General features: G+C 35.5%; 1 protein-coding gene across 3 annotated transcripts in view; it reads right to left on the reverse strand.

The window, feature by feature from the left end:
- LOC6584449 (protein scalloped) overlaps nt 1-5,179 on the reverse strand; it is a 72,396-nt gene extending 67,217 nt beyond the window's left edge. Inside the window, exons 1-2 of one of the 3 annotated variants that reach the window (XM_044007230.1) lie at nt 5,161-5,179; nt 2,817-3,114 (exon numbers count right to left, since the gene is read on the reverse strand). In XM_044007230.1, coding sequence (XP_043863165.1) covers nt 2,817-2,850 — 34 coding nt within the window. In that variant the 5' untranslated portion in view covers nt 2,851-3,114; nt 5,161-5,179. Of the gene's footprint in view, nt 1-2,816; nt 3,424-5,160 lie in introns of those variants that run through there. The other 2 variants (XM_032732120.2, XM_015161285.3) reach the window with 2 other exon arrangements.
- Nucleotides 5,180-13,263: the final 8,084 nt, after the last annotated feature.

Raw genomic sequence — 13,263 nt, forward strand, 5'->3', positions numbered from 1 at the left:
GATATTAACTTTCACACCAAAGTATCGAGGCATCTGTATCGTAACAAAGTGAAAAGCTCTCCTCAGTCTCCTCATTCTCCTCCTTCTATTCCAGTTGTTCGTCTGTATACAGCGAATCTGGATAGTAATGCTCATCATATACCAATATAAGCTTAGATATAAGATATTTCATATCGAGGTGTAAGAGTTCCGATTCAAATCTATGTTTATTTTTTTTTCAGCACAGCTTTGAATAGCATAGAAACAACAACGAAATATACTATATAATGAATACGTAAATTATGAAGATTTCAAATTTTGAATATATCTCCAAACACATCACACGAAAATTGAAAACAAAAATGGGTATTTCAAGTAGTACATTAAGAAGTCTTTGAGAACGCTTTTTATGGAGATTAAGCAATAAGAATATAAATTATTCAATTACTAATTTTTAACTCTGATATAAATATCATAATATAATAAAAGAAATGAGCAGCACATAAAACACTTTGCAAGTTCTAAAGGCAAAAATTTAGATAAAACATGGAATGGGAAAATAATCTGTTAATAATTTGAAAAGCTGTGAAAAATCGTTTAGAAGAATAATAAATGTTCGCCCATTTATGTTGATAAACATCTGTAATTATATATACATACGTACATATATTGTAAACACACAAATTTAGAGAGACAAGAAAAATGTATGCGCCAAAATGCAATATTCAGCAAAATTTTGGTTAATTTAATTACTTTGCACTGAAATAAATGTACGAAAAATATTTCATTGCATTTCATAATAATTTGATTAATTTGAAACTGCTGTGAAACATGATGCAGATGCATTATATATTCATAAATATATATATGAATATACACATATGTATATATTTATATGTCGTCTGTCATAGTTAGAAATGTAAACTTTGAATTCATTTTTGAAGAAACAGAACCCAAAGTCAAGATGCATTTCCTTATCTGTTGCTTCTGGCAAACGATATGATGGGAAATGATTTGACATGGGCAAGGGCCAGAGACTCTATCTAGCCATTTCACGGCTTGACGATGTTCCAATTTTAGAAGACTAGACATAGTCATGGATATCTTATTTAATCTTGAGCTTTGAGATAACTACAATGTTTACGTTAGTTTATTAGCTTTGGGCTCTAGAGAGGCGGGCGTCTTTTATGATATGACTATGTCAATATGTTAGCTGAATAATTAAGCTCAGAGAGAGAGAGAGTTATGAGCCCAATAAAATTTCTGTAAGAATTTTCCAGTGAAAAACACCAAAAAAAAAATAAAAAAAATAGACTTTCTATAAAAAACTCAATGATTCAATTGTGCATAATTTTGCATCATATAGTAGTAGATCTAATGGGTTCATAAAATGAAGAAGCTTATCTTTGGGAACCTATTTTATATACATATATCATATGAATCAATTTCGCTAGCTTGATTTTCTTTGTCTTTCGATTTAAATCAAAAAATCTATGTAATATTTTTTAAATGATAGAAACGTGTAGGATATTTTTAAAGATTTATTTTAAACTTTAAAGAGCTAAGCTAAATATTTAAGAGTCAGGCCTTTACACGCGCAGCTAGCAGAAACATTTGTCAACATTCTAATTAGAATTCTAAGTAGAATTGAGCAAAAAAAAACTATACTTAAATACATATACAAATGTAAATATATAAACGCAAAGATTAAAGTTTATAAGAAATATATTTTTTTTTACCAACTGATAATACAAAATACGGAAAGAACAGTTATGATTTTAATGGTTCAATTAGATTTCTAGCATAATAGGCAATAACTATGTACTAGCATATAATCTCAATTTGAGCTAGCGATTGATTGAGATTATCAAAGCCCAAGCAAATTGAGATATTTGAGAGACATGACAACGGCAAAGCAATATTTTTTGCCAATACTAAATATGATTTCTGTTGAAAGGTAAGCAAGAAGTGTCTCTATCTGGCAACGCCATTGAAACAAAAGTTCTTAAACGCGCAGCACACAGAAAAAGCGTTTGCATTTCGAATTAGAAATCCAACTAGAATTAAGCAATCAACTAAATAAACGTAAGCCCACATTTCTTTATAAATAATACAAATTCAAACAGATTGTAATTTTTGTAATATTCCGCAATGCCATAAGCTAAATTTGTACTAACGTTTATGATTTCCTTTGCAAGTCAGGCTAAAAACAGTGAAAACTGTTGAGATTCTAATTGGAACTTCAACTAGAATTGAGCAATCGGCAATATTTATATGGTATACGAAGTTAAATCCCACACAGATTTTTTTTAGCATTTAAGATATTTCAGTTTTTTGTTTATCGCCAAATAGATAAGCTTGGTGCATTCAAGAAAATTTTAGAGCGCGAATTACGCATCTGGCGTATGAATGAGCCAAGCTCAGATGGATCGTGCTTTCGGATTCATAAGTCTGTATACACATACATCTATATGGCTAGTGATATCACAGAGATTATCATTATTTTTATTTATTTGCTCACATTTTTTTTTTTTTTTTTTTGGTGGCTTTTCATTTAACATGTTTGTTGTTTTTCTTTTTTTTTTTTATTTATTTATTTATTTTTTTTTTTTTGTCTGATAAGAATGGCCACGCATCAGATTAAGCTGGCGATAGCTGGCGCTGATGTAATGCGATATGCCCGTCGTATATGAATCATCCGACGGCTTTTTGATTAGCAATATTTTGAGCTGGCTTTGGGCTGAGAGCCATGGTAGATATGTGCATGTGTATATGTATATGTATGTACTTCATAATATTGAAATTGAATTTGAATTTAATAAATTTGCTTCACTTACTTTTGTATAGAAATTTTGAATAATCACAATCCATGGTTGTTGTTGTTGCTGATGTTGCTGATGTTGCTGTTGCTGCGGCTGCTGCTGCTGCTGCTTGTTGTTTGTTGGTTTTGTTTGTTGAATGTCTAATGCTGTTGTTGCAGTTGTTGTTGTAGTTGTTGTTGTTGCGCTGACATGAAGCTGCCGTTAGAGTTGCTGAATTGATACGACGTTGTTGCTGTTGCTGCTGTTGCTTTGCTTGGATTTGATTGATTCACAACTGCTGCATTCGCATTGCTTTTCGCTTTTGCGCCATTCACTTGACAACAATTACGAGCAACAAAAAAAAAAAAACGTAAAAAAAAGTAATACACACACACACACACAGAGAGAGAGAGAAAGAGAAATAAATAAATAAATAAATATGAAATGCCGCTAGGAGGAGGCGGGTTGGGCGGGTGGTCGGTCCGCTTGGTTCTTAGCTCGTTGAGGGCCGGGTTTCGAAAATTGCAGCGTTGACACGAAAATTTGAAGATTGCCGCCGGCGGCGGTGTAAGAAAAACTGAAATTCGAATTTCGAGTTCGAGTTCGAAGCTCGAGCAACCTTCTGCTGCTGCTGCTTCTGCTGCTGCTGCTCTGCCGCTGCCTGTGTGTAGGTTTTGTTGTTTATTTTGTTTCTTCTTTTTATTGACACTTGATGGGCGCTGCTGTTGCTGCTGCCATGTGTTTGTTGTTGTTGTTGCTACGGTTGTTGCTGTTGCTTTTGCCGTTGTCGAATTTTGTTATTGTTGCAATTTAATGCCACTTTACAAGCATGTATAACATTGTGAGTTTTTGGTGGCTGTTGCTCGTTGCTCTTCTTCTTCTTCTTCTCGTTGTTGTTGTTGTTGTTGCTGTTGTTGTAGGTTTTCGCTTTTGTTTTGCTTTCATTTACACAGTGAACTAGCTGTTGCAGGTGTTGGTATGTAAAGCTCACACACACACCGACGCACACACATATACACACTAATACACGGACGAGCACATGCATATGCTTGTGACAGTTGCATATTCTTTGGTTGACTGTCGCCGCCGCAGCATAAATTCTAGTTGTACTGCTGCTGCTGCTGCTGCTGCTGCCTTCTTCTTCTTCTTCTTTAATTTGCCGTGAGCATTTCTAGCTTTTCTCTTTTTTTATCTCCACTGTAGTTGGGAGTCGCTGTTGCTGTTGCTGTTGCTGTCGCTGCCGTCGTTGCTGTTGTTGTTGTTGTTCTTGTTGCGCTCTTCCGTCTAACTGTTTCTTTATTTGGGCGCGCCTTTTGCTTGACTTTAACCAAATTGAAATTTGAACATGTGTTAAGCTTTGATTATTATGATTGTTCTTGTTGTTGCTGTTGTTGTATATTTTTTTGTTGTTGTTGTTGTTGTACTTCTTGCTGCGACGCGTTTTATACGAAACGAGAAAAAGGCGCGCAATCTACGGTCGCTGCTGCTGCTGCTGCTGCGGCTGCTGCTGGGCGTATTGTCGCCGTTGTTGTTTGGTGCAACAGTTGCGCCGCCTTTAACCACACACGACAGTCACTGGGCGCAACACACACCCACGCGCACAACAACAACACAAATTTATGCACATCAAAAAAACTGTTGTACAACAAATTGGTTTTTGGTCACACAACAACCAAACAAAAAAAAAAAAAAAAAAAAAAACAACAAAAATTTGTGGTATAAGAACTTGTCATAGAGCACCAGAAAAAAACACACGCACGCAGCACACAGTTACACGTACATACCTAAGTAGGTGTGTGTGTGTGTGTATGTGTAATTATAATTCGGTTATTCGCGCTGCTGCTGCTGCCGTCGCCGTCGCCGTTGCGAATTTAATTTAATTTCTTTTGCTATACTTTATTGTAGTTCTGTTTCTATTGTGTGTCCGTGTGGCCGTATATATATGTATGTGTGTGTATGTTTTGCCTAACGGCAGTTGGCGGCACGCGCTGACCAATATTTAAGTTTATTTTTTTGGTATTTTTGATTTTTGATTTTTTGTTTTCTATATATCTTAACAGATGATTCTGATTGGGATGCGGTTTCGTATGGGCTGCCCTTTCGGCATTTTTCTTAAACGTTTTTCTTACACGCGCCGCTCAATGCTCCGGGCCGGAGAGTCAAAGACGAAATGTGCTTTTAATGTAGACACAAACACAAAGACACGCGGTCACACACATAGATGATATATTTCTATATATATATATGTATTCTATACATATACATATATGTATATTATTCATACATACATATATATATAGACACGCATGTACGTTAAAAGAAATTTTCTATAGGTATTGTCTAAGCGTATTTGGCTATTTGATTAAAATTTGTTAACTACGTGCTGCGCTTGCTTTCGCATACAAAATGTGACGCCAACACAACCGACGGTATAAACAAAACTACCAATACGAAATTAGCTCAAAATGTATTTCAGGCAAAAATTAAAACAGCAAAAGCGCTCATTGCGCGCGAGTGAGCCGTGCAGCAAAACTGCCAACCTACCCATACACGCATACAAGCACAGGCATATATGTACGAGCACAAGCACAGTCACGCACACACATACACATATAGAGAGACAAACACAGAGCTAGCATACGAACCATACCCGAAGACCGAGCCCCAACATTTTGTTGGATACGCGCGCGAAACACACACACACACAGACACTGTATATGTATATATAGCAAATTTACTCACCGAGTTGGTCCGCCGCCACCAGCTGAATGGAGTGCCGAGAGCGAAATACGAGTGTGAGCGAGGGAGCGCGAGACTGTGAGTTAGAGCGAGAGACGGCATTCGAGAGAATTCTGCCGCTGTCTGTACAGTATGGGAGCGAGCGACTGGAGTGCGCACAGCGCATGAATCAGCTTCCGCTGTTTTTGTTCCCTGTTGTTGTTGTCGTTCTTCTTGTTCTGGTTAGCTTGCGAACTGAGTTTCGCTCAAACACGTGTTGTTGCTGGCTCGCCTATGGTTGAGTGCTTCCAGTGAGGCGGTCGTATAAGAGACACCACAGAGCGCACTTGCTGTGGCCCGATGCTCAAAACTATACATGTGTGTTAGTGTGTGCATAAGCAGGTTTATGCGCTGAACGAATTTGCGACAAGTTCTAGTTTTGTGTAGTGTTTATGTTGATTGATTGCTGATTTAATATGAAATTAATAAAAATTAAAATATTGATCAATTCTTTAGTATATATTTACATATCGTGTAACTAATATAAAAATCTTTTCTACTATATCAATATAACTATTTTGTAAGCATATGTAAAATATTGATACATTTTTATAGGCAAATTGTGTATGGAATTAATGTGAATTAAAATATGAATAAATAAATAATATATAATAATATTGTACACAAAAATATTAACAATTACTTTTTATTCATACACCTACAATCAATAATGTATTATGTTTTAAAAATATTTAATATACATATGTATTTAAATTTCACACAGCTACACATATATATATATATATATATATATATATATATATATATATATATATATATATATATATATATATATATATGTTAAATCGCACTTGTATTTACATTTATTTATATATTATATAAGTTATTTGATATTATATTGCTCATCAATAAACAAATGATGTTGCTAATGATAATTAACGATATTACGATAATCCTGTAACACAGTGTAAGTGTTTTTACCGAAAATCACTCAGCCTCCACTTATTTCAATTGAGTGTTTGAGCAGAAATGTGGGAGAGAGAGAGAGAAAGTGAGAGCGTAAGAACTGTAAGAGACGAGTGTGATTGCACGTGTCTCTGTGTGTGTGGGCAGCTCCTGCAAGATACTTGTGTGCCGATTGTCAGGCTCTCTCAGCGCAGCACTTAACATAAATCATTTTTTCTGCTTTCTGTGTGTGTGATTTTTTGTTGTTTTTTTTTTTTTGCTTTATTTTTCTATTTTGGTTCTATCACTTCATATTTTGGCGCCGGTTCTGACCCAAACTTTGACTTTCGTACAATGCCAACAATTAATTGGATGGAGTGGGGAGTAGTACTTATATTTAGTAGTAGTAGTAATTTATCTGCATTGTATACAACCCATAAGTTGGAAAAAAATCTAGATATAGGAAATACATACATATGTATATGTATTATATTAATGATCTTAAATATGTTTGTGAAATAAGTACTGTTCCTTCTGCTTTGTAGAAAATATGATTAGATTAGATGTAATGCGTGGGTACGAAGTAGAGACAAATTATGAAATTTTGGCCATGGTTCTCTTTTGCGATTTTCAAGTGAGTTCTATATACATATACAATAAGTACAATACATGTACATACATATGTATGTATGTTTATTAATGAGCTCAAAATATGTGGAAATAAGATTATCCTAATGAAAATTGAATAATTAAGCTCAAAGTACAAAAATAGATGTTTAGACAAAGCTCTGCTATGCGATTCTCAAGTTATCAACATAGGCTTGACGTTCTCTAAATATCGTAAGTGTCAATTAACAAATGTAAGAAATCATATTCTTTGTTATGTTTACAAGTGTGTACATACATACATATGTACATATGTATGTGTGTACGTGCGTGCGTGTGCTCATGTTGCAACATGTATGAAATTAGCGTTTGTTGAACCCCATAAAATTGTCACTGAGCATAGGCACTTAAAATGCACGCCTCCAATGCATTAATTGCCATAAATTGAACCAAATACACACACGCACACATGCACGCACACATACATACATATGTACATACTTATGCATGCATACATTGCGCCTAGTGGGGTGCATAATGCGATCTGCGTTTTTGAAACAACATAAGCCAAGAGGCAAATGTGAGTGTGAGTGGCACTATGTGGATAGTTGGTGGTGTTGTTGTTGTTATTATTGTTGTTGCTTGGTCGACGGAGCACCGTTTGGGGGTTTGCTCAGCTCGACTCTTGCTCGGGATCAGTGTGTGTGAGCATCGAACATTGTTGCGCATATTGGCAAAGTTTTGTAATTTGCCGCCATCGCTTTACATGTTGCTGGGTCGCTCACAAAACAGCTGATTGTTGCGCTTTTTCACTCGGCGCGCGAGCGAGATAGCATCTGCGAGCTGCACTCAATGAGCGCAGTGCGTGTGTGTGTGTGTGTGGGTCGCCGTGAGTGCAAAGGAAAGGATGGGAGTCTTCGCAAAGAAATACATCAAGTTATGAAATGTCCATAATATTGTGGGCACACAAACACACACACACATGCACACATGTAAATCATGATGGTCGCTCAAAGAGCGCTCTCAACGGCCCGATGATGTGGTACACCCCACGGGGGTTGGGATTATGTCGCACAGAGCGCGCGCCTCGGCAATTCAGCTTCGTGTCTTCAATATATATTTTTTTTTAACGACGCCAACTGCGCACGTCGCCTTCGTCTTCGCATTCGTCGTCGTCTTTCTTCTTGAGCTCTTGAGCGATTTAACGGCAATCGACTTGACAGTTGTAACTCATTGTCTGCCACTGTCTCTGCTACCGCTGCCGCTGTCGCTGTCGCTGTAGCTGACTCTTGCTTGACCCAGCCCGCCCACACTACCCACTACACACACAAGCACACGCACACATGAGTGCATATGCGCTTGCATGTACATATGTATATTCACGCACAGTGGGGCGAAATGGCAAATGATAAATCGAATGCGTTTGCTGATTTGTTCTCGAAGGGTTTAATTTAAGTTAATTTTTTATTTCTGCTTCTTTTTTTTTTTGCTTTTCATTTCATTTCATTTCAGTTGCATTTGATTTTGGGCACTAAAAATAATTTTCTACTTCACGCGTGTAAGGGGCAAAACATCATTAGACATTAAGGCTAGTGTGTTGAAATTGAACAAAACAGCTCAGCATGTGTGCAGAGACGGTCGATGTCGATGTCTACGTCTATGTTGATGTCGATGGCTATGTCTATGTCTATGTCTATGACTATGTCTATGTCTATGTCTATGGCTATGTCTATGTCGATCCGCAGTCAGTCTGTCTATATATAAACGCAGCACAAGACAAGACAAGACAACATGAAAACGAATAAAATACGAGTACAAAATTCAAGATGAGATATACAGATACATAAGCAGATTCTACATATGCGCACGTACATACATACATATATAATTGTACATACATATATGCGCACATAGAGTAACTCATACTAGGCAACATCAGGAAAAGTCTAGCCAAAAAAGACTTTCGCATTTCAATGAACGCGATTCATTCATTTCTATTTACACATTTCTTGTAACGTATTTACCAAATATGTATGTATATATATATATGTGTGTGTGTATGTATTTATATGTGTGTGTTCATATGTGTATGTAAACGATTTGCGTACATATTTGACCTTACATTATAATTTATTTGGCAGTGAATAATTTTGGGTCTAGCAACTTAAATCTAAATTTTGGAGAAGAGATCATATATATTGCACAGATCAGAGAGTTGTTTCTCTCGCGAAAGAGAGTGAGGCAAGGAGAGAGAATGTGGATAACCCAGAACGAGCGAGAGAGAGAGAGAGATAGAGGTAGAGAGGAAATGATACAGAAATAAAGAAGGAGAGAGACATAGCGGGAGAGAGATGGACGGAGAAAAAGATAGATAGAGAGAGATAAATAGATAGAGAGAGAAAGAAATGTAAATAGAGAGAGAAATATATAGAAAGAGAGAGAGAAAGATATAGAAAGAGAGAGGAAAGAGACAAAGGCTGAAAGAAGAAGACTGAAAGAAAAAAAATGTAGATGCTTACAGAGAATGCGAAACAGAGAGAGAGAGAGAGAGAGAGAGAGAGAGCGAGAAATTGAAGAAAAGATAGAGAAATGTGACATAGAGGGATAAAAGACATAGAGAGAGACTCTTCCTTGAAGTTAAGTGTTGCACACCGTCTGAAAATCATATATGTATATCTATTTCTTCTTCTTCTTCATCTTCTTATATACTCGTTAATACATTCACTTTCATAAAGAGCTCAAATTTTTTTGGGACGCGCCCTTACAGCGCGTGGCAAATCGAAAAATCTTGAATTTTGAATATTTTATCATTTAACAGCTGGCACCTCCAAATCGGGGAAGTGGTTTGATCTTGATTTAAACGTACGCTCACAGTGGGAGTGGCAAGTCGATAAGAACTTTATAGCTAAAGCTAAAAATAAACCTAAAATTTATTCGAATTTTAAAAACTGAGATTTTAGATGAAAACAATTAATAAAACCTAAAACGTTTTCGCTTCGGAATAAGTTAGTTTTGCAGTTGATTCTACAAATTGAGCTTAATACAATTTAATTAAAAGCGTAAAAATCATGATATATAATTGGATTTAGCTGTTTTTTTTTTTGGAGTCTATTGATTTGTTATTAGTTATTAGGATAGAGAGTAAAGAATAAAGATAACTCTGATGAGGTGTTGAAGAAGACTTTGTTAGATACAGTTACTTATTTTTGTCTTAATATTAGGTCAACGTTTTATTCCCAATTCTAGACAGCTTTGCAAACTGAATCTAAAGTTTTAAGTGTAAAATGGGCAAACTTACGTCTAACAATAAAAGTAAATATATATAGAGAGATATATATGTATGTGTATGTTTATATATATGTACATATGTATGCAGTTAATTGTAGTTGTTGTGTGTTGTGTGTTGGGGCAAAAATGTTTTACATTAAATGAGCTAAATGCAGGCACTGTGCACTGATATTTTCCTATGCACTTTGGAATGCTTCATATGACTTTTTGTTATTTTCTTTTCTTTTTTTTTTCAACCTATTGCAAATGGGTAGATAAATGGGGTATATGGGCTATGTAGAAGTGTATGTAACGGACAGAGTCTAGGGATGCAAGCCTAGATAATCCGCCTGTGCTTTGATCTATCTGAGTCGTAAACTAGAGAAGCTATATGCTTGAAGCTTTAAATATGTATGATAATATAATAATGATGATAATAATAATATATTAATAACAAATAATATTGATATTTTGACTTGGTTTTCAAGTTTCCAAAGAAAGATTCCATAAATTGGATTTCCTTGGTATTTCCTGATTAGCGATAAATAGTGATATATCGACTCAGTTTCTAGATTTTAATGTAACATAACTTAAGTTAATGATTAAATTAAGAAAATATTAGCATAACAAATTTCATATATACCTCCTCGATTAGAAATAGATAAATGATATAGTTTATTTTCAACATTTGACTTAGGCTGCCTTTCCCCATTCTCTACAAACGTTTGAACTCCCTGCTTAAGAGAAGCACAGCTTGCCGCTTGCTTGGTTCAGGGTATCTCCTCGTCGAGCAATCCCTTCGATTGCACACTTACTTGTGTTTGTTGTTGCTTTTATTTTTTTTTTCGCCGGGTGGAAACAGCAACTGCAACAGTTGGAAATTGAGTTGGTTGGGTTCCTTAGGCAAGCATATACGTGTTCGTACGTTAGCTTCCAGCTTATTTTTATTTTTTTTTTGTTTTGTTGAAATTTTTTAATTTTATTACGTATTCAAAGTATTTACTTGCGTGTGTGAGTGTGTTGGTATTGCTGTTGGTGTGTGTGAAATTGCTTTCTTTGTTAGTTAGTTGGCTTATATTAGGCCATCTAAAGAGCACTTTGAAAAACACTTGGAATTTTTCATTGCCAATTACAACAGGCCAACCAAATGCAAAATGCGAAAAGAAACAAACGTAAAAAAAAAACACACACACACACACACACACAGGAGGAAAAAACGTGAATGCATTCCGCGCAGTAACAGACCCTGGAGGTAAGCCCCGCACACCCCCTTCCTCCACAGAAATCCCAGGAATCAGCCGGAGGCCCCTGCCCACCCCTCTCTGAAAAAAAACTGCAAACATTTGCCGTCACTCAACCCCAAAAGTGCGCAAAAAAAAAAAAAAAAAAAAAAAAAGAAAATACAACAACAAATAAATGCCAAAACGAAACGTTAAGAATTTTACATTCAAGATACTTTTATCAGCTGCTGCTGCTTCGGCTACTGCGGCTACTGCCACTGCTGCCACTGCCGCTTCGGCTGCCTCTTCCATGACTGCTCAGGCTGCATTCCCGGCTACAAGCCAACCTGTTACAACATGCAATCGACAGGCCTCAAACAAGGCGGAAAAATTAACGCAGGCTGCAAATGCAATTGCAACTGCAACTGCAACTGCAATTGCTATTGTGAATGCGAATGCGAATGTGAATGGGTGAATGAGTGAATGTATCCAAGCGTAGCATGAATATATTCCTTCAGCTTTTGGCCATTTGCACTAGAGATATAAATTTGCATAAACAACAACTGAGTAGAGGAAATTAACATTAAACAAAAGCAGTTAGTTACCAAATATGTTTTAATGTTCAATTTTTTAATAAACACTTGTAAAATTTTCGTTAAGTAAAAAAAAAAGAAGTAAAAAAAAAAAACAAACAAACATTTATAACTAAACCTATTTTTTTTTTAATTTGTTCAAATTTTAGTTCTGCTTAAATTCTTTTTATTTTTTTTTGTCACTTTATTATTTTAATAATTTTATTTTTCTTTTGCATTTGAATTTTAACTGCTAATTAAATATTACATATATTTTGTATTTTTATGCATTTTTATATATCGACACCGCTTATAGCGCTCATACGATTATTATATTATTGTGATTTTTATACCCTGAACCCATTGAAAATGGGAAATCAGGGTATAATGGTTTTGTTAAAAGTATGTAACGGGCAGAAGGAGGCGTGGCAGACCCCACAAAGTATATGTATTCTTGATCAGGGCGACGAGCTGAGTCGATTTGGCCCTGTCCGTCTGTCTGCCCCTCCGTCCGTCCGTCCGTCCGTATGCATGAACGCGTCGATCTCAGAAGATATAAGAGCTAGAGACTTAAAATTTGTTTTCCTAGGTCCGTGTATATCACGCGCATATCAAATATAACTACTCCTACTACATAACTAGTCCCGATATTTTATTATCGATCAAAAACCTTATCAAAAGCTAGTTATTTTATTATATCTCCTACACCTTTAGAGCTAGAGCTTGCAAAATGTAGACTTATATGTATTTTATTTAATTTCGATTTTTGTTGTAATTTACCCCCCACCCCTATATCCACCCCCTCACTCTCACCTTTGTAAAAGGCGTATTTCAAGTACTAGAGACGTGTTCTTTGGAATGTACATACACCATATGATTACGCTCTGAAAGTTTCATTAAGATTGTACGTCTAGAAATAAAATTATTCAAAAATTATTGTTATTATTATTATTATTTTTTTTTTTTTTACGTTTTTCTTGAAAAATAATAATTTGAAGCCTTTCAATTTGTGTGTTCCTAAATGAATTTTAGATGCTCATTTTTGTTATCAAAACATTTTATATAACTCAAAACAATATTCAACATTAAATAAAATTAAAATAGTTATAAACTTGCTTGTTTTCTTGCAGGTTC

The sequence above is a fragment of the Drosophila mojavensis genome, unplaced genomic scaffold (genome assembly GCF_018153725.1).
Source record: "Drosophila mojavensis isolate 15081-1352.22 unplaced genomic scaffold, ASM1815372v1 contig_136, whole genome shotgun sequence".
In the NCBI taxonomy this organism is placed as follows: Eukaryota; Metazoa; Arthropoda; class Insecta; order Diptera; family Drosophilidae; genus Drosophila; species Drosophila mojavensis.